Source organism: Aulostomus chinensis, chromosome 18, assembly GCF_037954235.1.
Source record: "Aulostomus chinensis isolate RoL2024-O1b breed Wild chromosome 18, RoL_Achi_v1.0, whole genome shotgun sequence".
Classification (NCBI taxonomy): Eukaryota; Metazoa; Chordata; class Actinopteri; order Syngnathiformes; family Aulostomidae; genus Aulostomus; species Aulostomus chinensis.
Genome location: NC_141337.1, coordinates 2,128,078 through 2,154,744, shown reverse-complemented (window position 1 = coordinate 2,154,744; position 26,667 = coordinate 2,128,078). Strand labels below are relative to the sequence as shown.

Sequence of the window (26,667 nt, the reverse complement as noted above, 5' to 3'; positions counted from 1 at the left end):
GGTGGAGGTTCAGTTCTACATCAGATCCACCAGTAACACCAGACTGGTGGATGTTGGAGGTTCAATTCTACATCAGATCCACCAGTAAACACCAGACTGGTGGATGGTGGAGGTTCAGTTCTACATCAGATCCACCAGTAACACCAGACCGGTGGATGGTGGAGGTTCAGTTCTACATCAGATCCACCAGTAAACACCAGACCGGTGGATGGTGGAGGTTCAGTTCTACGTCAGATCCACCAGTAACACCAGACCGGTGGATGGTGGAGGTTCAGGTCTACATCAGATCCACCAGTAAACACCAGACTGGTGGATGTTGGAGGTTCAATTCTACATCAGATCCACCAGTAAACACCAGACTGGTGGATGTTGGAGGTTCAGTTCTACATCAGATCCACCAGTAAACACCAGACTGGTGGATGTTGGAGTGGTGGAGCCTTAAAAACCTGGGTTGCTAACAAGAGTCTGGAGGAGCCTACAGAGGTCATGGAGGTCATTAAAGGTCACCAGGGGAAACACAAGAAGCCTGAAGCTTAGTGGTGGTGACCTTGAAGTCATGTGACCCTGGTGTAGCTCCTTCCTAGACTACCGTTAGCTTAGCACTGGTAACGTAGCATCCAGGCTTCCAGCATCATCAGAGGGTTGATTAGTGAAGATGATCTTGATGAACTGAACCTGGAAGATCATCAACTTTTGGTCACCAGAGCTGATTTACTGATTCAATCACATGGAGCGATCCTATTGGCTGCTGGGGGAGGAGCCAGGAGATGACCACTTCCTGTTGGACTACAAATACACTTCATCCCTGTAGCGCTGCGTTATCATTTCCGTATCATTTCCTCCTCAGATGTTTTTGTTGGATCTGGGTCTCTGTGTTTCATGTCCTGCTGGTTCTGGGAATGAAACCAGAGTCTCGGTGGCCTCCGTCACCTTTACACCACCTCTGCTGAACCTTCTGACACAAAGATCATCCTGTCAGAATTTCTTTTCTTTTTTTTCTTTAATCTTAGAACCAAACATTTTACAACAAGCTCATGAGGGAGGTTGGTGGAATCTGCTTTGGGTACAGCAGATCTCCCCGAACATCATGAGGATATGAAAAAAACAAGATTTACAGAATTAAAGCTGGAATGTTCAAGAGCAGGGGCCTCCAGATATGAACAGAATATTTTAGCATCTATTGAAGCTGGTTATGGCATCTTCGATGTGGCCGTTGTATATTTTTTCTTTGTCAGAAAGTGAAGCAATTGTTTGTAGTTATGGACTTTTTGTCAACAACTGGTTCATTTGTCTAAGACTTCCTTCCAGAGTGCGAAAACCGCTGCGTTCAGTTTTGGTTATTAATTGGGTGCTTTTATTTTGGAAGGATGTCTTTATAAATCTGATTGATTATTGGCCGCAGGTCTTCTGACTCCTGATGGGAAGGCAGGTTGATGTTGTGAGGTGATAAAATGACCTCGGAATGTCTTTTACCCCCATCGGCCTGGCACGGCTCGGTTAGTTCGTCCCAGCTGCAGGCCGAGCGGAGCCGATTCTGCCTGTTTGTCTACAAGCCCGCATCAAAGAGGTGGAGGTGAAGAGTGAAAGCACACACATTCGTCCGCTGTGGACGGTGCAAACATCCCAACAGCTGTTTTCTTGGAGCAGATTTTTTTGTGCGCATGATGACGCGCAGAGCCGCCGCTCCGGCACCGCGCGGCCAGCAGCGGCAGCGGCAGGAAGTATGTTGTCGAAGCGGCGTTCGCGGAGCGAGCCAAGAACCTGAAGTCGCTGGTAGCAGAGGCGTAGGACACAATAACCATGCCTAATTCGTGAAAGGAGCTCGTCTTTTACATCCACGGCGAATACCATTAACCGTGCGGGAGGTGGAGGCCGATTGAGGGGTAAGTTTGAAACCCGAACCGGGGCGCAAAAAGGAGGTTTTCCTTCAATGGGGGCCGCGGTGTGTTCGTCGAGATCTTTGTGTAGCTTCGGGCTAGCCCGAGCTGCTAGCTGCTGAGCTAACTCTTGCCCGGTCGTTTTCCCGCACAGGGGGAGGCAAGTGTCTACAAGTACGGTGAAATAATTCCTCAAATGTTCTCTGATTCGCTGTGTTTGTGTTGTTGGTGTTTGTTGTTGGTCGTTTTGTTTTTCGGAACTTCCGTTTTGCCTCCTTTTCTACCATCACGGTGGTGGTGGGGGGGGGGGTTGCTGGCCAGAAATGCTAATGCTAACACTAGCTACCTGCTTTTCGCCTGGTAGCAACATTATAGTCAGAAAGAGAAGCGCGGTACGGCAGCTTGTGTTGTGTTGTGTGTTTGTGTCCCGCTACCGCGGAGGTAAAGCTGCCGGAGCCTCGGCTGGTGTCGCCGGGCTCGCAGGTTGGATGTATGCGGCTATGAAGCGGGGCTAGCCCGCTAGCAGGGGGAAAATGGCTCGCTGCTCAGAAAGCCATTTTACGATGGAGATGGGGTCTCAGTGAAAGTGGGCTGCTGGCTGTAGGTGTTGTCCCTGCGCTGCTGGCAGCATCGGGACCGGGATTTGCTGTTAAAACCGCATGTGTCCCCCCTCCCCCCCCTCGGTTCCCCTCCTCGCCTGCCCGGCCGGGTTCAGCCGTGTCTTACCCGAATACATGGGGGGAGCGGGGGAGGAAATGTCGGTGGTGAGGACCCCGCTTTGTCCCGAAACATTCCCGCTTAAGCTGAGCCGCTCCAGAGGAGACGGGCCAAGGTCAGGGCGCCCTGCCGCGACCGGTGCTGCTGACCCGGGCTAACCTGCTGCTCCAGGCTGGATGTGGAGGTTATGATCCGGGGTGAGGCGGGTAAAAGTCTCAGGTTGTTGTCTGAAATGAAAACGAGGAGCAACTCACATTGATTCTGGACCACCTGAGCTCAGCGCGTCTGAAACACCTGAAGGATGCAGATTATTGGTTATCGAAGCAGTTTATCATTTTGTTTACTCGATGAAGTGTGTGTGCGTGTGTGTGTGTGAGTGAGTGAGAGAGCGCGCGCGGGAGGGGGGGTATGTTTGGTTGTTTTTGTTTTATTTTTTTCAAAAGAATGGAAATATTTTTGCAGTAAACAATTGAAAGGTTGTGTTAGCACGTTATACAGAACTAAATGTTCAGTTGGGGCTGACATAACTAACTAAAGTTTAAAACAATGTGAATAAACTAAACAAGTGAAAATTAAACTTTTATGTAGATTTTTTTTTTGCTCATTAGCTTTTCGTTTTATTCACAAGTCAAGGAGATCCAAGTAATTGACAGTAAAAAGTGCAGGTCAGTAAAAGCAACCTTTGAGAACCGTGTAGCAGCTGTTTAGATGTTGATTATAATGGGACTGTAGAGGGAGTTCGACATCAGAATGCTGCTGGTGTGCCTCCCACCTGTGTGTAGGTGCAGCGTCCCAGTAGCGACGCGAATGATCTGAGTCCGGTCAAAACTCTGCTGCTCCCGGGACCCCCAATCAGCCCATGTGAAAGAGCCCAGAATACACAGCGTTTAATTTACCATCTAAAACCCCAGATATTAGATTCACAGAGGAATCCCATAACAGAAGCTTGTGTTTGAAGTGACCAACCATCAATGGACTCCGAGAGCCAAAAGCTTTTCCAGTTGGTGCATTGAAGGAGGCACCTAAGAATCAAATATGAAATGTAAGCGTGTGGATGTAAACATGCCTGCAGCTGCACTGCCATTGGTGTTATTTTGTTGACGCAGCAGCAGATTCCCTTCAAGCAGGTGACCAATATCACTGATTACAGTAATTAGTGATCCAAGTACTGCAGCTCTGACCTGCAGATGAATTTATTCATTTGTATTTCTGCTTAATTAGCATAAATGGCGTGATGCATGCGAAAAGGGTTATTGCATGACTATTAAATGCAACTGCATATCTGTGTAACATTTAAATGCATCAAATGCCATTTGGATGGAACTACAGCTGATGATGTCATCATGTCAGTGGAAGGTAAACATTTGAATTTGTGTCCTGATCGATGACAAAAATATAGAAGAAATCAGGAGGTTTTTGACTGCTAATGTCACAATAACAGAAACACTTGCTTTTGTTCACGTTTGATTTAATTTCCTCCATTTTTAAGTAAAAGACTCAATTTTCCTCCCAGCTGATCACCGCTATGTTGAAACAATGTCGTTAAAGCGGCTCACGTGACTCAGTGGGTTTTATTTTTGAAATTGAAAGTGTGATCAAAACAACTAAAGTCCATTTATTCACAGGTTAGTTCTGTTTTTACTTAACTTACTAATTATTATTATGAACTCCTTGATTTATTATTGAAAATCAGACAACAGAACTTCATTGTTGAGGTGGATGCCTCCTCTTGTTGGTCCTCCGTCACCGTGGCCTGAATCCTTGATCCTTGAATCCTTGATTGCACATCAAGAAGTGCAAAGCAGAACCATCAACCAAACAACATGAAGACTTTAAAAGAGAAATGGTTCATAACTGCAGAAGATGCCAAAACAACTTTATTGTTTCTTTTTCTTCTTAATTCGTAGTGGGAATTTTTATGGAGGCGTGGATGGAAGTGTTTTACAGCAAATGTTTATTTTAAACTGATTAACGTGTCACGTGACGCGTCCACAAACGCCAGCAAGGTTTCATGAGGTAAAGTGGTCGACGTCTGTGTGTCCCGTCTTGTTGTGGGTCGCCAGCGTTTAATAGAACAGGATGTTTAATTGATGCGTCGTATTTCTGGCACATGCTGCTGTTTTTTGCCCAGCCTGCTTTCGAGAGCGTTGATCTACACGTGGTACCGCATGAATGCAGCGTGTTCTGGAAACCAGGAAGTGATGAAAGCAGGCGCCGTCACGTCTGTGTGTTGTTGTTGTTTTTTTTTTAGATTAAATCAATAAGATTGTTTGCGTTCCCTCTGCTAGTCTCAGCTGTGGCGTCGTTAGTCTCGCGTCACCTTCACGTGTCGAGTGATCTGACATGGTGTGATCGTGCCGGCGAGGGACCAATGCTTAATCTATCTGTTATTTATTGGTTATTCTCTAATAAACGCGACATGGTGCTGTTTGAAGGCTTTTCCCCAACTCTGAAAGTGGTGATTGGGTCCTGAAGGAGTGGTGGACAGTGGCGTTTGAGTACTTGCACTCGCCACATAGGGAGGATCAGAGCAGACTTCTGACTGAGGACATTTTTGAATAAGGAGGGCAGTTCGGCTGGTCCTTGACACTGCACAGGTCTGTTTGGGGGGGGGGGGGCAGAATTACTCTGAGTTGTGAGAGTCACAGTCAGGCTGAGGGGTTGGGGAAGCATGTCAGTGAAGGTCCTCACAAAGATAGAAATTCAAAGATGTGTGTGTGTGTTTCAGGGCAGATTAACATTGTAATCTGTAACAGATTAGACATCAGCCTGTTAAGGGTCTCTGGCATCAATAAACTGTAATCACCTATTATGGATCTGATGGGGGGGGGGCTGAACCGATACTGTTGACCCTCATCTTGCTTCCTCTGGTTAATCAACACCTGGAAGCTCCTGAGCTCCTACACACACACACACACACACATAATATGAACGTGTTCGTGCTGCCGGCTCAAACACCCTCAATTTCTTGGACCCGATAAGTTTTACTTTTTTTTTCACCACTGTCATATTTTATGTTTAAAATTTAGACTTTAATTTCGGCCCTTTTCTTAAGGTTCTGAGGATTTTTTTTAATTTTATGTTTGCAAAAGTTCCATGTAAATGGACGTCAGCGGGATGTCCTTATAAGGGCAGCTGTGCGTCCGCCGTTTCTGACCTCAGATATAAACTGCCAGGGTTTCCAGCAGCACTTTACAGTTCAAGCGGCCGCCTAAGCAGCAAACACCTGCTGCCTTAACTGACGTCTTCAAAAAAAAAAAAACAACAAAAACGACGTTGGCCGCGTTGTTCTGTCCTGCGTTCTTCCGTTCATTCCAAACCGTGACCAATGCCAGTCTCTCTTCTCAGCAGAACGCATTAAAAGACCAGCGCATGGATGGGGAAAGCGTCAGTGTTTTAAAATCTGGACGTACAGCAGGTCTGTGTGGTCTGCCTCCGAATTGTGGGATGCATCCCAACAGTGGCGTCTGCCGGTTGCCCGTCATTGCATTTTGTCGCCAGGGGTCGACAATATAAGTGGCCTGGTGGCCCGGATGTACTTTTAAAACCGCCAGGGCCACCAGGATGCTCCAACCACTGGCCCGGTGGGGCCATTAAAAAACAATGCCCTCAAGTAAAAAATCTAATTTCACGTTGATTCCCTGTGGTTCTGTGCTGTGCAATGATTTCTTTCTGTCAAATCGTCTCGGTAACTACCGCTTAACACGGTGCGTGATCCTGATCAAAGACAGGCTGTGCAGCCGGCCTCTGCTCGCCATGGGACCTAACACACCTCGCGCGCTCCCGCGGAACGTGCGCCGCCCGCTCATTGCTGCCGCTGCTGCTAATTGATCACTGCTACATGCGTTCCTATTAAGCTAGGCTATGTTTCTAGAACCCCCAGTGCCCGGCCAAACACCGGGGGAAAAAAGAGAAAATCAAGAAGAGGAAGGAATCGGAGGAGTTAAAAGAAAGTGAAAGACAATATGAAAAAAAGAAAAGGGAGAGAAAGTTTCAGCCTCAGTGGCGTGACCGCTGGAATTGGCTGGGGTTTGATGAGCAAAAAAGCCAAGTCCACTGTGAGCTGTGCAGATCAGTGCCCACGTATGCAGACAGGGAAGTTCGATAGAGAAAAGTTAACGTGTATGAAACCTGTGGTATGGACATAACGTGGCCCTACGCATTGCTGTGTAACTACGGAGAGAATATCATCGTCGTATCGGCAGTCTCCCTTGAAAATGCAGATGTGCACACGTGTCCCTGTTCAGGGTTCCCACGCGTCCTGGAAAACCTGGAAAAGGATTGACCAATTTCCAGTCTTTGAAAACAAATGGAAAATGAGGAGAAAAAAAGTCCAATGCCCTGGAAAAGCTTGAGTTGTCCTGGAAAATGAGCTCAGTTGGTCATGTGACACTGTAATCTGTGGGGGTCATTGTGCTCTTCTATTTTGTCATAATTTGTAAGAATGTAAGAGATGATTTCATCGATGTTGTAGCCATTGACGGCAGATCTTTTAAAAAAGACCTCTCGGGGCAGGAGAAGAATAAACACAGAAGCAATCTGGGTAAATGTCCAAAATATAAGGAACAGTTGTAGAAATAAAGGTTTATTAAAGCAAATGGTTCTTTTTCGTGATTGTTGGAATCTCTACCTGACGTTGAACTGGGCGGGTGGTTACAAAGAGGGGCCAGCGATCTTCAAAAGCCATAGCTGGCACATGCCCTTCTTGTCTACCCTGGTCGCTACCCCTCACCTTTCGCCAACATCCGGGAGAAAAGAAAAATAAAACTTTTTGGGAAGACTTTCATCTGGAAGTTGGATAGCCAACGACCCTTCTTCTTCCTCTATTTAAGATCATCATTCTTTAATACTTGGGTGTTTGTTAAGTATTAAATAATTGTTCATTGTCGTGCAGAGCCTGTAGTCTATTCACACACACACACACACACACACACCCCCGTCACACCCCACTACCTTAACTATAAAATAATTCTGCGGGAAACCCCGTCTGATTAATTTTCCATCAGTTTTTGGTCTTCAAAGCGCAAATAACCACTTGGTAATGGATGCAGTGATAATAAACTCATTTGTTTTGAATTGTTTGAACTAAAATAAAGTTTCATTGAACCCCCCTTCATATTCCAGTTGTTAATTCAATTATCTCCCAAAGCACGAGTTGGGCTGCTGGGAAACGCAAAACATTTACTCAAGACAGCGTGGAAGAAAGAAAGTACTTGTGATTTTGATCCGAGAATTCTGAGAAGAAACTCAGAATTCAAGGTTTTTATTCCCAGATATACTTTTCACATCCCGTTTATAGAACACAAACTACAATCCCTCCCAGATCAAAACATTAAAAGGAAATCGGGTGAATTTTAAATGCAACGATCTGCCAACAACAAGTGAAAGACAGGGAAGGGAACGCTGTGACCTGGCGATCAGCAGCCGTCGCCGTCCACCTGGCCGGGTCTCCAGCCCTCGACAGCCAAGATCATGCAGATCAACTCTTCTGTAATCGATTAAAGTCATGACAACCAGCGTCACGTCCGTCTTCTAATGCACTAAAGACACGTAGGACCCCTTCTTTGCGGAGGGGTCACAGTGCCTTGTTGCCATGGAGACATGAGACTTTACTGTGACCTGAGCCGGGACCCTGTATGTATTTAATTTGGGTCCAAGTCACAATACATTCTGGTGCAATTTTCCAAGGAGCAGGAGGTGCAGCAGGCGCTGTTCAGGATTGTAGATGAAGTGTTGTGGTGCTGCAGAGACTTCCCAGCATGCAACTGGTCGTCTACTGAGGCAAGAAAACTAGGAATGCACCTGGAATGTTTTTTGTATATTTTGGCTCCCCCTTTTGTGCCCAGATGATAAATCGTTTAAAAAAAAAATAACTTAACCTCCATCACACCATGATTAAAGACAAATTGAATCCTCAGCATGTCTCAGAAGGAAGTGTAACCCTTCAACAGTTCAGCATGTTAGGCAGCAGGGCAGATCATCGCTGAAGAAACATCTCTGTCTGGTACAAACTCAAGAAAGATGTTTGTTTTTTTTCCAATAGCAGTCAAAATTCTAACCGGGGATAAAAGTGGGGTCGGGGAGTCACTGGAGGTCAAAGGGTTAATGGAGATCTCACCTCTAATCCAACTTCCCCACCTGCAGTTTCTCTTCAGCGGGTAAAAAGAATTCAGTTTATGACCTTTATTTTTTCTCTCACACTCACTTTCTCAAAGTTGGAAAAATGTGTGATGTTGACATTGTTGGCCGTGGTGTGGACAGCCATCGGGCAGAGCTGCTGCTGTGTGGGGGGGCTGTGTGTGTGTGTGTGGCGGGCGGGGGGGGTGCAGATTGTTGATGCTGCAGTGGTTTTTCTGGAGGATCAACAAAGGCGTGTCCTGCTGACTGCCGCCGTGGAAGCTGAGAGCTGTCAGGTGTGACGAGGCCAGAGCCGTGTCTGAAAATTAACCCCTTCGTCATCAGCAGACGCCTGCTGCTTGTCTTCTGTCATTGTTAATATAAAACAGCAACACTCCAGTGAATTGGAGCTGCAACTGTTAATAGATTGAAGGGTAATCCCACACAATTTTTTTTAATTGATTAATCATTTCACGGGGGTTTTTAAGCAGAATTATTAAACATCCAGGACTTCAATGGCACCTTTTGCTGCATGACAGAACATGAAGAGTCTGTATTTTTGATAGTTGGACAGGCAGAGGAGCATAAATAAACCATTATGTCAGTGGGAAGTTGAGCATTTTCACCTTTTAAAGAGCAGATTATTTGTTCAGGATAATTGAGGGATTAATTTGTTTTTATAATATCATAATGAACGGATCACAATGATGCTGAAATTTTAATGTCATGATGGCAAAACATGAAGTCATGATTTGTGAGGTCTGTCACCAGGATGATGACCAAATTTCTGAATGGAGATCTGACCGGCAGTGTTTTTGAGTTTTCTGCCCAAGTTGATCATTGCATGTTGTTGATAACTTGAACCTTCATTCATGGCATTTGGCTTCATATTGAATCCACTGTTGGGTTGGGCGATCCGCTCCATTTTCAGATTGTTCATCTATGAGTTATGCGCTAAGGAGGGGAGGAGTTATGTCACTGACGGGCAGAAAGCATGGCGGACAGAGGAGTTGAGAAAGAAAAACGCCACAATGCAAATGAAAGATGATCTAAGTGGTCTAAGTCAGTAATTGGTCCAGGTCACTGGGGACCATATGACCGACGGACAGGTGGATGTTGTGTTGCTATGCGACTGTACTTTTCATTGTGTTGTATTTACATTATTTGTCATGTAGAGTCGTCAGGTTTGATTTGAAGGTGATTTCACTTAATCACATAGCAACATTCATGCCTTGTCCTTAATTGCCTGTCCTTGGTAATAACAGCTTTAGCAAAAGGTGTAAAATGCAAGCGTGGCAGCACAGGAATAGTTGAAGTGCACAAGATCTTTAGATGTTGCAAGACATTGAGCAAAGGAGTTGGTTCCATCGCACATAGTAGAGAATAGGCGGGCGCTTTTGAATGCCTATTAACTGTTAATGGGTGATAAGATCGCCTCCTCCGTTCAAAGGATCTGAGCGCTGGTCTGAACGAGCCTAATCGGCACATTGCAACATGAGATCAGTTTAGACAGTTTGACAAGTTGCTCACTCCAAACACCAGTCTGGATGTTTTTCTTGATCATTTATTATTTCTATAATATGTGAATGTGACGTGTTGGTGAGTCGACTCAACATCGCACTATCCTGGTAAAACCCTTTGGTGCGCCTCCATGTCATAAGCACACAAAATAATTTGGATCACACAGAAAATGGAAAGTAGGAGACATTTTTCCTCGCTTACTTCTCAGAGGTTCATACCAGGTGTGTGTGCGTGTGTGTGTGTGCGTGCGGTTGGTAGTTTAATACATTATACACTATTTGTTGTTTCTCAGGCCTGAAAACGTTTGAATTAGTTAATCAAACCAAAGAAAATGATTTGTCTGATGTTCAGCGGACAAAATTCATTCAGGGTCAAACAATTTAATAAAAGAATAAGACGAAATGGTCTCTTTCATACTTTTGTATGACGTATCAAGATGAGGCAGTGTTATGCAACCATTATGTAAGTAGTATAAAAATGTATCAATTATACTGCATAACATGGCATTTGATATTTCTTTTAATTTATACATTGAATGTTCTGTTTCCTGTCTCCACAGTAAAACCTCATTGGCTGGTGTGACCCCCCCCCCCCCCAGCAGGCCCACCACCTGCCAAGGTGGGCCGTGATTGCTTGGACCTGGACTTGCAGCTATTGGGGAGGAAAAGGCAGCCTACAGCACCCTCAGCTGAAGAGCTAAGCCCCACCACATCACTGTTCATTGCTATGTTGTGAACCGTGATTCCTCCCAAACGATTCACTTCGGACTACTATGGCAATGCATGATATGAGCCGAGCCAAGGGTTTCCCCTGTAAAGAGTGTGATATGGTTTGTCCGAGTACTCCAAGTCTTCTAGAGCATATGAAAGCACACTACCAGCAAGAAGAGAGTGGACGTTTCGAGTGTGAACAGTGTGGCCGAATTTACAAACACGCTGCCAGCCTAGCTAATCATAAAAAGTCTCACGAAGTAGGTTCATTCCAGTGTCCTGTTTGTACCCGCACCCTTCCCAACGCAGTATCCTTAAAGAATCATCTTCGAATCCATACATTGTCTCCAAGTAGTGCACACACAGAGGAAGAGAGTGAAGAAGTCCCAGAGGAAGGGGGCCACGACGAGAGGGACTACGGGCTTGCCCAGGATCTCTCAGACGGGTTTGGCCGCTCTCATTTGAATAATAGTGGTATGGGACATAGTGTCCTACAAAGCCACGAATCAGACGTCCACGGAAAAAAAGGCTCCCCTGAATCTGACGACGCTTGGGACAGACCCTTCAAGTGTGACCAGTGCGACAGAACTTACCGGCACCACGGTAGCTTGGTGAACCACAAAAAGTGTCACCAGCAAGGAACTTTCAAGTGCTCTGTGTGTTTCAAACAATTCAGCAACCTGGCTGCCCTCAACAGCCACGAGCGAACTCATTCGAAGTTCAAGACGCCTGGGGCATCCATGGTGAGCAGTAGCAGCAGTGGCAACGCGTCCCAGAGCGACGACACCACCTCCTGTTTCTGCCACCTGTGCCAGGTATCCCTGCCGAACAAGGCCGACTTCCAGGAGCACATACTTCTACACAACACAGCCTCGCCTGCCCTTGGCTTGCCACGAAGTTTCCCAGGCATCATGCCACACAATCTGAGTGCAGTAAGATCCCCAGCATACACCCCAGCCCTGGGGGACCCTCTACCCCTACCACCTTTGCCAAGCGAGAAAAGAGGTCCCTATGATCCCATAATGGGCCCCCCTGTAAACAATCCAATTTATACTTGTGCATACTGTGGGGCAGGACACCCAGATCTGGAGACCCTGAAAGTGCACTACCTTACCCATGATCCCCACCCTGCATCCCATGGCCAGGATAGCTCCATTCTGAACTCAGACACATTAAGTTCTGGATCCCAGGGCTCAGTGTCTTCACCCTCTGGAGGCCGTGTACCACAGGCCAACTCTCCAGATGATGCAGAACGGCGCTTCAAATGCGGGGAGTGTGGTAAAAGCTACCGGCACGCAGGTAGCTTGGTCAACCACAAGCGCTGTCACCAGACAGGCCATTACCAGTGCACCATCTGCTGTAAGCAATACCCTCACTTAGCAGCGCTTCACAGCCACCTACGAAGCCACAAAGGCCGCCCCTCCAACCAGCCTATCAATGACAGTAATGACTGGCTGTCTCCAGAACCTCTCACTCTGGACTCGCAGCAGAGCTATGTTCAGGAAGGCAGTGGTGCCACCACTCCAATCTCACTGCCAGGAACGCTAGGTGATGCAGCCCATTTTGTACCAGATGGGGGCCACAGCAGTGGCTTGGACTCCCTCGAGTTCCATGACCGCTTTGACGGTAGCTCACTTTCACAGAGCAACTCAGCTCACCGCCAGGCCGACAGACATGTATGTGCTGACTGCGGTGAGATGTATGGGGATGTATCTGGCATAAAGTCGCATCTGTGTCCCCGCCGTGGTCAGCAGTCACAACAGCAGCAAGGCAACATGTCCAATGGTTTTATAGGGAACATGAACTACCACAGCTCCAGCACAACCTCACTGCCTGCTGGAAGCTCAAGCGGTCTGAAGGAGGGCAGCCAGCGACAATACTCCCAGACTGGAGGCAAAAGGATGGGGAACAATGAAAAGGATGATGATGATGGCGAAGTATATCAGTGCTCAGTATGTGGCAATCACTATGCCAGCCTCAGAGCTCTCAGGAGCCACCTGCGTAGTCATGCCAATAACCCGACTGGGCCGGGACCATCCAACTTGCAGCAGGACTGGAGGATGATCTGCTCCACATGTGGACAGAGCTTCTCCAGGAAGCAGGACCTCTTGAATCACCAGTTAGTCCATGGACCCCAAAGGCCGGATGGCCAGCAGCAGGGTATTGGAGGTTCTTCAGCTAATGGCAGTGACAAGATGGATGGGCGCAACCACATCTGTGTTGACTGTGGCATGTTTTTTGCTGATCGACACCACCTGATCACACACCTGTGCCCTGGCAAGAACCGAGTGGGCTCAATGAGCAAACAGGGCCTGAATGGAGCCAAGGGGATGTCTGGAGGAGATGGCGTCGGTGGTGGGGTTGCTGGTGGAAGCCGTGATGTTGGTGGTGATGGGCGTAGGCCAATGGTTGACCAAAGTGACAAACCTCACAAGTGTGATCAATGTGGACGGGGATACAGACACCCCTGCTCCCTCTTGAACCACAAAAAATCCCATAAGACTGGTGTTTTCCGCTGCTTGGTGTGTCAGAAACGCTACTACAATCTACTGGCTCTTAAGAATCACCAAAGGACTCACTTTGATCTTAAGAGGTAAATTCATGATGGCATGATTTTTTTTTATTTTTATTTTTTTTAAGTCTTAGGCGCTTGCACAAAATTCTGTGCTTCAGAAGGCTGGCTCCTATTGCTTGTCTCGGTTCATTAAGACATTTAATATGAATGATTTCCTTGAGTGAACTTAATTAAGATGTCGACATTCTAAATTCCTACTTGTTTTTTGGTGATTTAAGCGGCCACAATGTCCAGTAAAACAGCTTCCATTTGTGACTTCTCCAGACTGCCACTATTGTGACCTTACTGACACATTTTGAAGTACATTGGTCAGTTTTATTCATCTCTTATCTTTTATGCTGCAGGCACAAGTGTGAGGAATGCGGCAAGGCCTTCAAGATCCAAAAGCAACTGATTAACCATCTCCGTCTCCATGAAGAGCACAGAGCCAAAGGCCTTGTTCGAACTGCCCCCAACGTATCCCGCTTCCAGCAGCCTGGCCCATCTCAAATGCAGCCTATGAGAGGAGAGTCGTCAAAGAGCCAGGTCATGGGTGTGAAATACAGCCATCACGGATTCAAAAAACCCTACTCTTCAGCTGGGACTTCCAGGCCTCAGAAGTTTGACCCAGCTGAATCGGGACGGCGGCCCTTTGCCTGTGAGGAATGTGGAAAGACATACCGCCATGCAGGCAGCCTGGCCAATCATAAGAATCTCCACAAAATTGGGGAATACCACTGCAATGTGTGCAACTCTACGTACCCCAACAGGCTGGCTATGAAAAACCACCTCCGACTCCACTTTGCCCAGAAGAAGCACAACTGCCAAGAGTGTGGGAAGGGCTTCCGAACCCAGAGGCAACTTGCCACTCACACTACAGCTGGCCTGTGCAAAGGCCCCCAGGGCCCTGGGGCCCAGATGGACTTTGAGTGTGATGGCTGCTGTGAAGGCTTTGCCACAGCCAATGAGCTAGCAGCACATGACTGCCCAGCCCAGCACCTGCCGTCATCCTCCTCCACCAACAGCTCCACCAACATCAGCATGGAGAGGAGCTCTGTGGACCTGGACTCTGATGAGAGACCCTATGCTTGCGACCTCTGCAGCTGCGCATACAAGCATGCCAGTTCCTTGCTGAACCACAAGCACACCCACAAAACTGGCAACTTCCGATGCAACTTCTGCGACAAGCCGTACACCAACTACATGGCGCTGCGCAACCACATGCGCATCCACACACAGCGGAAGAAGCACATCTGCCATACATGTGGGAAAGCCTTCCGGTTGGCTAGGTTTCTCCGAAACCACCAGAAGGTCCACGAGGAGGGTGCCACCCCCTTCGGCTGCCCCACCTGTGGGAAGAGTTTCCAGGGGAGATCGGGTCTGGCCAGGCACCGCTGCGGGGACAACCAGGTAGGCATGGAAGTCAGGAGGAAGGCCACTGCACCAACGGGAGAGGGCGAAGAGTGTCGGTACACGTGAGTTTCGTCAGTTGTTTGTGATTCTTCGAAGTTTTAAAAACTAGTGAAGATAAATTTAGGTCTCTACATGTCTATTACAGGTATATGATCTCCAATCCGGCTTCCTTGGGACCATACGCGTGCCGGAATTCGGATTTTTCTGAAGTTTGGACAAATTGAATTAGTGGAGAGACCAGATAAGTCAACCCCGTTTGCTTTCAGTTAGCATCTATCACACACTTAGCTTAGGCTACCTACAGTCAAACATGTCATGTCTAGATGTTTTGTTTTCATGCTTTGTTCTCTTGTGTGTAGCATATCAGCAAAACTAAAGTGTTGATTTTGTGTGTTCCGGCTCTTTTTTATTAATTTTAATTAGTCTGTGTTTGATTTCCAAAGGACGTATCCTCATAGATTGATAGACTGGAAACTGCAGCTATGTGATGTCCAGGGATGTGTAGGAAGTATTTGGAGCTAGCTGCACTGCACATGCCTAGACATTGTTACTCTGAAGACATGAAGGTCTCTTATCTATGAAATGGTAGCTCTCAACCCTCCAGTCTTCCACGGTAGACTTTTCCTTGATGGATGTTCCATCATGAAGCATGTAGTTCTCACCCAAACGAGGGCGGCAACAGAAGTAAGGGTTTTCCGATGAGTGAGAAGCTGTTTGAAGCTCAAGTCGATTTGTGCAGTGCAGGAAGCGGCAGATACCTCCCAGCTCCCTCCATGAACCCCACCCTATGTGTCCCCTCCCCCATCACCTGTCTAAAATCATAGCTGTTAGTGATGCACCACATTGATAGTCTTCTTAAAATGTTACAGCCGGATTTCAGATCATATACCTGTATGTGCAACATCTCAGAGCATTGCTTGTAGATGTATTTGACCAGATAATTTAACTAGAACTATGACAGTAAACAACCATCCTCAGTTGCTAATCTGTCCTTCACTTTCCTTCTGTCCACCCTTCCTCCCCCTTGTTCTTCCCATTTTGTCTCTGCACAGATGTGATCAGTGTAACCGCTCCTACCGCCACGCCAGCTCCCTCCTTAACCACAAGAACACCCACACTGTCGGCATCTACCACTGTGCTGTGTGCCTCAAGACCTACTCCAACCTCCTTGCCCTGAAGAACCACCGCCGCATCCACTCCGAAACACGGCGCCACCGCTGCCATGACTGTGGCAAGGCCTTCCGTGTTTCTTCTCAGCTCTACAACCACCGACGAGTCCACCAAAAGCAGCGGGAGCTGACCTGCAGGTCCTGCCAGCGCGCCTTCCCCACACAGGCCAGCTTCAGACTCCACATGGAGATCACCCATGGCCAGACGCCACAACCCCGCCAGCCCAGAACCCAGCAGCCCCGGCCAGGAGGCTCCCAGGAGCTGGGCTGGGGGTCAGGCCTGGACCTCACCTTGATGCAAGAGCAAGGACTCAACCCCAGCAGCATGGCCCGAGCCCGCAGCCGGGGGGGCAGCAGTGAGGTCATTAAGTCTCACGTGTGTGACCAGTGTGGGCGGTCCTACCGCCACGCCAGCTCACTGCTCAACCACAAGAACAGTCACAAGACGGGGACCTACTTCTGCAACTCCTGCCAGAAGGAGTTCCCCAATCTGATGTCGCTGAAGAACCACCGGCGGATCCACACCGAGCCCAAACGTTACCAGTGCCCTGACTGCGGCAAGTCGTTCCGAGTGTCAACTCAACTCATCTGCCACCGCCGCATCCACACCAAGGAGAAGCCGTTCTCCTGCCAGCAGTGCGACAAGCGCTTCTCCTCCAAGTCCAACCTGAGGCACCACATGAAGGTGCACTGGAGCGGCTCCACGGCGCCCCCTCCCATGGCCATGGCAGCGCCCAACTTCCTGGGTATGCCCGGCGGCCCGTTCATATAAGCTGAGGGATGAGGGAGGGGGGTTGGGGGGCAGTCATATGCTAAGGTTTCTGGAGGTGCCAAATGTAGCTCTTCCTCCTGCTCACCCTCCTCTTCCTCATTGTCCATGTGTGGCTGTAGTGTGTGCGTGACTAAACATTTGCTCAGTGCAGGACGGAAAACACAAAACGGACACTGTGCGCACACTTGAGACAATGGAGAACACACACACTCCACCACTCACATGCCTCCATCATCAGCTGAGGCTTCCTTCATGGACGACCTGCCAGGTTCTGGGAGAACTGTCGTCTCTCCGCGGACTGACTGACAGGCAGACTGACAGACTTTATGTCGACCTGCTTCAGCTGCCTTCCTAGGGTTTGAACCTCCTCAGTCTGGAACACTGATGACAGGTTTGGTCGCAGGCCCTCACAGCAGTGACCCGACTGTTTATCAAAAGAGAAATGGTAAAGACTGATAAGTTTGACGTGACTGACACTGTGGGGGCGGAGCTGCTGTGAGGGCCCACATGATGCATAAGGAAGTCAGAAGCTCGTTTCGTCCATTTCAGATTGGTCTGTTGTTGCAGTTGGGTTGTTTTGCGCCTCCATGTCTGATGATGTTAGAGGGAGTTCCGATCAAAAGCTCTCGTGGCCTTCATCACAATGTCTTTGTTCTGTACGTGACCAAGCTGCTGCCATTGCTGCAGATGCTTGGGTTTGTTTTTCTCCTTTTTTATACCTGAACCGTTTGATGGGACAGCAGGGACTTCTGGGAGTTTTTAGGACTGAAGACGACAGGCTCTCAGTCTTTAAGTGTTTCCTCATACACGCATACAGATTCAACAGCAGCTACTTGAGCCTGTGAGGTATCATTTCCTTGTCTTGCTCCAGTTGCTCTGACATCACCTCTCAATGGGAATATCACCTTTATTGCGTTCTTTCAGTATATATTTTGGAGTTATTATATAGATAGTGATTCAATAAAATTGACAGGAAATTTCCTGGAAAATTTGTGAAAAGTTGGTATAAATGACTGGAGAATTTTCAAAAATCAAATCTGGGGGGGAAAAAACGCAGAGAAAATGCATTTTTGAAAATAACACATTTTAAGTGGGATCAGTGATTGTCAGATTTCTTGTCTTTTAGAGAAATTTAGTTTTCCCTCACAGAAAACCTTCAGGGTTCCTTGGGGGTCCCAAGATGCCAAATTGAGTTCCCCATCAAAATAGTCATTGCCTTGGTGTGTGTGTGTGGGGGGGGGTGTTCTGCTGCGCATCGCTGTTGAGGAAGGCTGCGACTAACGATTACTTTCACCACAAATCATTTATTCGATAAATTGGCAGAGATGCTCGTTCCAGCTTCCCAAAGTTCTTTTGTCCGTCCAGAATCCAAAGACCTTCATGTGGCGTCACCCACAGGCAGCACGTCTGTCTGGAGCCAGCGCTCGAGCTTCTGCTCGGAAAAAGACTGAAACTTCTCACTGTCGGAGAAGTTGTTGGAGATTTTTATCGTCTGGTTACCAGCTTGTTTCCTGTTGTCCAGATGCTCTTGAGTCTGTATGAGTGAATCTGATTGGCTGCCAGGTGTGAAGTCACACCTGTGACTGTGACTGGGCGTGACTGTAAAAGGACACGTAAACACAGCGGCGCACGGCGGCGTGTACATTGTTTGATATTGTAAGACGAAGTAGTGATGCATTTATTTATATCCTCATGATTCTGAGTATTAACACGTGTAAAGGCGGCACTAGTCTGTAGGATGTGAGCGTTTAGAGCTGTGTTGATGTTAAACACCCACCTGACACATTGACCCCGCCCCCTACCCACAAACCCCTCTTCTGTGGAGATGATGGACTCCTCTGAGACTGTTTCATGATTTCAGGAACTTTAATGACACGATGGAAAGTGTTGTTTTGCCTTTGACCATGTGATGTGTGGCGGTGTCTTGGTTGAGCCGTCCCATCATGCCCCTCTTCCATATTTATCTTCTCACAGTTTGACTGAACCTCCCCGCCGCCGTTTTAAAAGGGACGACGTTATCATTTGAAACTTCTTATGTTACACTTTCCTGGTAACCTCTTGTATTTATTGGTGTTTTTTTTCCCTTCCTTTTTATTTAATTTGACTGTTGGATGCGTCCGTGTTTTTAAACGCCGTCTGTCAGCGTTCACGAGCTCTGGTGCTAGTTCAAGAAAAAAAAGATGACACGTCGAAGCCGTGCAGTGACCGTCAAGTGCTGTAGGAGTCATGTGATCTAGAACACACAAGTAATAACTGTACATTTTCCTCCACATGTTGCGTTTGTTTGAGTGACTCTTTCCCGCCTGCATTTCAACTAGTAGAAGAGATTGGTTTGAATAACTAGACGCCCTCTTGGTTTTAAGGTTTTGTTTCCATGCATATATATGTAACGCTACTATACACTTTTATAAACTATGTTTTGATAATTCATTTCTTAACAGAAGAACTTGTCCATATACTATAACCCTTACTGCTGAGTACTGAAATAAATAGCTGAAAACACACTGGAGCTCAATGATTCATTTCCCAAAAAGGTGGCGTGTTATTTTAAATAGTGATAGGCCACGCCCACATGTTTTTATAATATTACACTAAAGCCCCATTCCCACTAGCAAAAAAAAACCACGGCAACACCTGGGTTTTTTTCGGCGATGGGAACAGCTTGAATCCGCATTCACTCCCGGGTCACATGACCCTGCAGTAGGCGCGGGTGTTCATCTGATCAGTGTTGACGGGAACAAAAAAAAAAACAGAACTCCAAACTCGCAGCGTGCGACCAACATCTCGGACGCACACAGGACGAGCGGTCGGAGCTTCACTGCCAACAAGCGACACGGAGGAATGAACGCTTGTCGCCTTTGCTGGCAATTCCACCACTTTCCTTCCTCTGGCACAAACTGAGCCGTCGATGTTCGGCAGCAAGTTTGAAAAACGGACAGCAGCCGAACACCCAGCACAACGCCATGGCCGTGCTGCTGCGAGCCAGGGAGCTTGAGGCGCTCCACTGAGGCCCAGTGAAGTGCCTTTGTTGCTGACTTCAGAAAAAACAAAGGGAGCTCCTCGTCTCCTTGGTAACGGTACCAGCCTCCATCAGCGAGGCCGCTGGAGTCTGAAGAACCTGCATCAACGCGGGAGTGTGCAGTGGGACGGGCATGGAAGTGCTGGTGAAAACCGCTGATGTTGGGGTCCGCGACGGTTCAGTGGTCAGGTAACAGCCAGTGTGATGGCGAGGTTCTGAAAACAAACACTTTGGCCCAAACTCGTTACCATGACTGGTTAGAAGCAGCATTGCTCTCCTGATGCTAACAGTCCCCTTAAATGCTAACATTTGTTATGCTATTGCCGGTACCACCTGAGTGGCGTGAACACCAGCATAGACTACGCTACAGTACCGTTGACGTAACGCTAACACTACCTTGACTCAGGCCAGTTGATGACGCAGTGAACGCCACCGCCATCCTCGGGTGTGGAATAGTGGTGGTTTGGTAACCTCACTTTCAAACTCAGTCCCCAGATGGTTTTCATTTTTGAAATGTAGCCATTAACCGATGGCACTGACATCATCTCGTGACATCACACCCCTCTGGAGCCTCAGGTGTCTTCACCTGGGGACCTGCAAAAACAAAACCCTGAGACCTTGAGGGGAGTTCCCCAGCCAAAAGTCGAAAGCCTGCGAGTCCATGCCTGGAAGGGAGGAGGCCGAAGGTGTGAAGTCTGACCTTAATGAGACCCAAAATGGAGCCTCTGCTTTTTGGTTGGTCAACCAAATGACCGTTGATGGAAAACCTCAGTCGCCTCGGTCACGCAGCTGCAACACGACACTGCCACTTTATTTTGAAAGCCTGTTTTATTGCTGTAGATGTTTTTTTTTTTTCTTCTTCTTCGGTGGTGTTAAAAGGTTTTTGACACTCGTAATGAGTTAACGAGCCTGTTTGTTTCATTCGTGATGTCATTGTTTTGGGAGGAGTTCCTGATGTGTGCGGCCGGTTGTGTATTTGTGTTGCTGTGTAAATGTGAGACAAATGTGTAAATGTGTCTCTGAGGCGGACAAATGCAGAAAATATTCTGTCTGAGAATTCGGAGTTGTAATTAATTTCAGTGTTTTAAGAGGTGAAACATTCCCAAAATCAAAAGGAGATGTGAGTTTCTTGACCAGCAGGGGGCGCTTTTATCCAGGTCATTTCCACGCTGGACATCGCAGGTTAGCAGCCTGACCTGCACGCTCTCCCTTCCTGAGACGAAGCTTGTCACGTGCCTCAGCGCGGCAAGTTCTGCTCTGAATGTCTGTGGACTCTCAAGAATCTGTTTTGCTGGTTCAAGAAAACCCACCAAATTTACAAGCAACTTCCTGTAGATGGAGGAGAAAACAGGAAGTACTACGTCTTCTCGCGTGGCGTTTAGGCTCAGTGCAATACTCGATGCTCATTGGCCTCTAGGTGGCGATTTGCATCGATGATTTATGAGCCTTCATGATAACGGGACTTAAAGTACACATGAAAAAAACAGGAAGTGATGTCATACCTAGAGGTATGACCAGGGTTGCCAACCGGCCCGGCTAACGGGACGGTTGGCAACCCTGGTCATACCTTTGGTGTCGTCAAGAGCGTTGAAACGTTCATGATGCTTTCATGTGAACTGTGAATTTTAATTTTCTCAACTCTTGATTGTCATGCAATGTTTTCTTGTTATGAAATGACGGTTATGAACCAACTTTTCTTGGAAATATAAATGACAGGTTTTCTAAAGGTAACGTGGCTGAAATTATGGGATGTCTTTGTGTGCATCGCCTCACCACTGCAGCCTGGGAGGTTTTTAGGTTTTTGTCGCTTCAAAGGTTTTGCTGTTCAGATTTTGTCCTTTTTTTTCTTCCCTTTGAGGCACAGTCGTGTAACGGCGTCATCATGTTCCTCGTGATGTTGCACTTGAATGACAGGGTTGTTCTTTTTTCAAATGTGTAAATTGAGAGTTCCACGTCCTGTCATTAACCCTTTCCTCACCAGCGTTGTTGACGTTTGGACTGAATCTTCGGTTCTGTGACGAGAACGCAAATGTTTTTCACTGCACATCAGTGAGACTCCCTGAAACCTGACACTTCCTGCTGCTGCGGCTTCTGTTTCGTCTCGTCGTGACTTTCTGCCGTAAACTGGCCTTGGACAGAAACCCCGTTTGTCTATGATTCAATCATTCCTTGAAAATTTTCATTTAAAAAAAAAAGGTCAAACTTTTTGTCAGGACAAAATGTTCAGAAAAGTGCTTTTTTGTTGAATTTAGAAGTTTTTAGGTGAATATTAATGTCCCTTTGTGTACTCAGTTTTATTAGCGTGTTAGCCAGCGTTGCTAACGTTATGAAAGTGACCCGTGTTTTGTTGATGAGTTCTGCTTCGTCTTTGTTCTTGTTTTTGAACTCAAGTCGGTGTGAACTAAGAGCTTCCTGTGTCTCCTCATCAGATCTCTGCCCGCCGCGTTCAACCAGCAGCTCCCGGAGCCACGTCTGCAACCAGTGTGGGCGGTCCTACCGCCACGCCAGCTCACTGCTCAACCACAAGAACAGCCACAAGACGGGCACATACTTCTGCAACTCCTGTCAGAAGGAGTTCCCCAACCTCATGTCCCTCAAGAACCACCGGCGGATCCACACCGAGCCCAAACGCTACCGGTGTCACGATTGTGGCAAGTCCTTCCGGGTGTCCACAGCGCTCATCTGCCACCGCCGCATCCACACCAAGGAGAAGCCGTTCTCCTGCCAGCACTGCGACAAGCGCTTCTCATCCCGGTCCAACCTGAGGCACCACATGAAGGTGCACTGGAGGAGCCTGCCGCCAGCCAGGACCACATCATCATCCGCTTTCCTCGCCGTCCGCTCCAGACTGTCTTTCCATTAAATAGTCGTGGCATTATCAGGAGGCCATCTCCATGACAACCAGACCGCATCCTTCTGTAGGAAAATCCCTGTGAATGACCGAGAGATTTACCCGCCGCCGAACAGTTCGTTTACCTTTTAAAGGCGGTGAACCCTCACACCGGGACCCGTTATGTCCCGCTGTCTCAGCGGGGCAGGACACTCGCGAGTGACGTCTGTGTAAAAAAGCTGAGGGTGGACTAGCATGTGTGCTCAGACAGTATGTAACTAAAAATTCTCTGCACCAGCAGGAGGCGCTAGTCTGTATTCATCAACCATTCAAACATCCACATAGGAAGTAAAGGATTGTATCACCTTTTCGATGCATCGTTTCATTGAGACTATCGAATTTTATCAAACGTTCAGCTTCGATATTTGTTAGTTAGCAGATAAATCCGTTCATCCGTGTTGGCAATTAACGACCTGAACGTGCGATGACAAACTGGAAGAGTTCCAACCAGCAGTGAGTTCAGCAGCGACGACGGGATTCGTTCCTGTTTCAGAATCTTTTCTCCGTTTCTGACGACGTTTCCAAACTCTGCTGTTGACAAACTGGAAACGAGACGTTTGGACATCTTGAAGTTCTGGACGTTTCTGTCTGTTGATGCGGAACGCCAAAACGTCTCGTGCAGGCGACTGCTCTCGAGGATGTCGGCGCTCTTCAGCTCCTCCCACCTTTTGACAGGATCAGCTCCTCGCAGGCCAAAGAACTCACAACTCTGTGAGAACGTCGAAATTCTTTGGTGGAAGTTTGCTTTCAAGACTTCGTTCGCGGCCTCAGAACCAGGTGCATCATGGTCTTTTGCCGGTCGTCAACATGTGAACCCGATTATGAACACGGGAAGAAGACACGTCTTCCTCTGGATGTGTGTTCAGGTCAAACAGAGAGAACAGACCTCGTTGTCGCCGTGAGGACGTTCCGCCACAGGAAGTTCATCCTGTAGAAACACTGATGCTTTGATGTTCCGGCCGCATGAAGAAACCCACTGATTCAGTGTCTGGTGATTAAGAAGCTTTCCTGTCGCTGTTGTGTGGACATTAATTCTCATCCATTTCTGTTCTCACATTTTTTTTATAAAGAAATTTAAATGTTTGTGGAGCGTTTTTTAAGTATTCGTATGACTTGTTCTCTATGAATAAACATTTTAACTTAATTGTTAGAAACTGCCGGATAATTACGCTAAACGAGCTATTGTGAGATCGTTTCTTATAATTGGAAGATACTAACTCTTAATGGTGGATAATAATAATGAATTGTGTCACTTTTTAATTTCTATTAAATATTGAATCATGATCAATCAGAAATCATAATTAACCCAGGTTATCTTATTGTTTAGCAGAGGTTCATGATTGTGTACTGAATATTCAGAAAATGTTCATGACGTGACTTCGTTTTTCATCCCTGAAGCATCTTTTATTATAACGGATCAACAAGATGAGGAACTGTTGTGTAATCACCACGATTATTGATTATTATTTCAGAAGACTGTCTAAACTCTAACCCTTGGACGTGAGAAGATGTGATCTCGCATACAGAAGTCCAGAGGAGGAAGTCCAAGAAAAGAGTTGGACTTGATAGTTTTCTGTGCCGTTTCATGTTTAAACAGTGATTTATATTTCACCCCCCAAACCAGCAGGGGGCAGCATGTGACCTGAGAGTTGAGGTGTCCAAATTTATTTTAAGAAACAAGGAAATGCTAACTTCCTTAGCATCCCGAGCCGAGTGCGAGAGAGCGGGTAGCAGGCTGGGCCTCATTTGATGAGTTTATCTTACTCGCCTCAAGAAAATGGAATCTGATTATTTCGAAGATGTGATGTCACTCGTGATGTCTTTCTCATGTTTGAAAGACGCATCCAAGTTGTAAATATGAGAAAGAGGATGAGCCTTTATGATGAGGAAGCGGCGTGGTGGGTTTGTGACGTATGGTAGTCGTAGATGTGGTAACACTTCCGCTTCATCTTGAGTATCTTTCAGGGATGGAGCTGATGTCACGCTGGTCATGTGACTATAACTTGTCTGCTCACATAGACGTAGCTTCACTTTCAAGTAGAAATGTATGAGCAGTAGAATTTAGAAAGTGATGTTGATGATGATGACAGCTAACGAGTGTCGCGGTCGCCAGAATGAAACGCTGCCAGTTTACGTTTCTGCAAACTTCCAAAACGCTTCAACCAGAAACGCTGACGGTTTCCAGAGTTTCCATCGGCACTGACGACAGTGTCGAACGGACACTTTTCATGGCGCTTCAGCGCGATACTTCAGTTAAAGTTCACCTTCAGCACCAGAAACTTATTTCCAGCTTGAAAAATGTATCCGTGTTTGCAGGAATGTACGTTTAATTCTGCCGACTTGGCCTTTCACCCAACAATGACGCCTGCAGCCATCGCAGTGCCATTTTGTGTCCCTTCTTCAAACCGGTGTTCACGTCATGTGACGGGCGCGTACGATGTTCAGACGCCACGATGAGCGAACGACTTTTAAAAACATCGTTTTAGGGAAGTTGTTCAGATCAGCGACGGGGAGTTTGACGCTTCATTCAAACTTTTTCAACTCGTGCAGTCGAGGCGAATGTTCTGTCTTCATGTCGCCAAGTCAACCTCTACTTAGTCTTTGTGAGACAAACTGAATTATGGGAAAAAATAGTTGATCTTACCAACATCAAAATGCTCCTCAGCTGCCTGAGAATGTCGGTGACGACAGACATGTCCGTTAGACTTTGGGCCGTGTCTGCGCCGTAACTGAGCCAGCAGTCTCACAGACTCAAGTTCCTCCAACACCAAACTCAAACGCATGTTTGCAAGCCCACACGTGACAAAGTGGTCGAAACGTTCAAGTGCTCTGATTGGTCAGGATCGTTGGCGTAGTTTCAGTTGGGGATGCAAAATGGCGCAGGAGCCACGCAGCCGTGGATCCTCCGAGCTTTGTGGCGAGCTGATGTGTCGTCTTTCTATCGTAACGTCTGAGCTTTTTCAAACTGTTGTTTGTTTGTTTGTTTCTATCAGCGTATAAACCACTGATGAACATTTCAAAATAAACCACAGAAAAGATTGTCTGGCTGTCACTTGTGTTGATGGGCGCTGGAATATTTCTGGCACTTCTAATTGGTTTCTGCATTCGTGTTTAAACTCCTGGCTGCTGTTGTTGGTTTGAAGGGGCGGAGCTGTGCTGAAACCGGATGATGTCATGTTTGAACTGTTACCCGGCTGCTGTCAGTGGAAAATTCTCTTCAGATGTTTGTTCTTTTGAGGCAGCGAGAGTCGTGTCCGTCACGGCCGCGGCGAACCAGGAGACGACCAGCGTCTCGGCTCTGCTTGGCCTCCTGCTGTCAGTCAGACCTCACTGTGGGAGCGTCGCTGAACGACAGCACTTGAGCTCCCAACATTCGTGAGGAGTCTTCCTGCCAGCGTCGGTGACCTGCTGTCGTTTCCTCCGGCGCTGACTTGCTAGTCTTTGCTGCAAAATCTCAACATGCTTCATCTGGTGCCTGCTAGACAACTGCTGACACGCCCATCCTGCCGAAGTAACCGGAGTCAAAATGCGACGCTTCAGTGATCGATTGGCGGACATTTGAACAGCTGCACCTGTCAGTCTAACCGATGGCGTTACGGGGGAGCCGAGAAAGGCCGTCTTTGTGGTGCTTTAATGGTTGTTTGACCCAAACAGAGTCCAAAGCTCCATGATCTCGACGGCTTTGTCACCTGAGCCTGAAGCACAAGTGATGCAATAAAACGATCAGCCGGACCTCCAGAACAACCTCGTCTACGTCCACGCCCCTGAAACTGCGTCTGTGCTCGTCTTGTTGAAATGAAACTGAACCTTCGACGGTCACGGAGTTTTGAGTTGAGAAACTTCAGCCGCCGTCACCTGCTAATCCAATGTTTGTTGATGCGGCTTCCCGGTCTGCGACGTCATTCTCA

General features: G+C 47.4%; 1 protein-coding gene across 1 annotated transcript; it reads left to right on the top strand.

Annotated features, from left to right (window-relative positions):
• The first annotated feature begins 1,479 nt into the window (after positions 1–1,479).
• LOC147244611 (zinc finger protein 646) lies at positions 1,480–25,791 on the top strand. The gene is made up of 5 exons (XM_086185336.1): positions 1,480–1,883; positions 10,792–13,535; positions 13,862–14,971; positions 15,962–16,824; positions 22,299–25,791. Exons 2-5 carry the CDS (start codon positions 11,005–11,007, stop codon positions 22,730–22,732), a joined length of 4,938 nt encoding a protein of 1,645 aa, XP_086041462.1. The 5' UTR covers positions 1,480–1,883; positions 10,792–11,004; the 3' UTR covers positions 22,733–25,791.
• Positions 25,792–26,667: the final 876 nt, after the last annotated feature.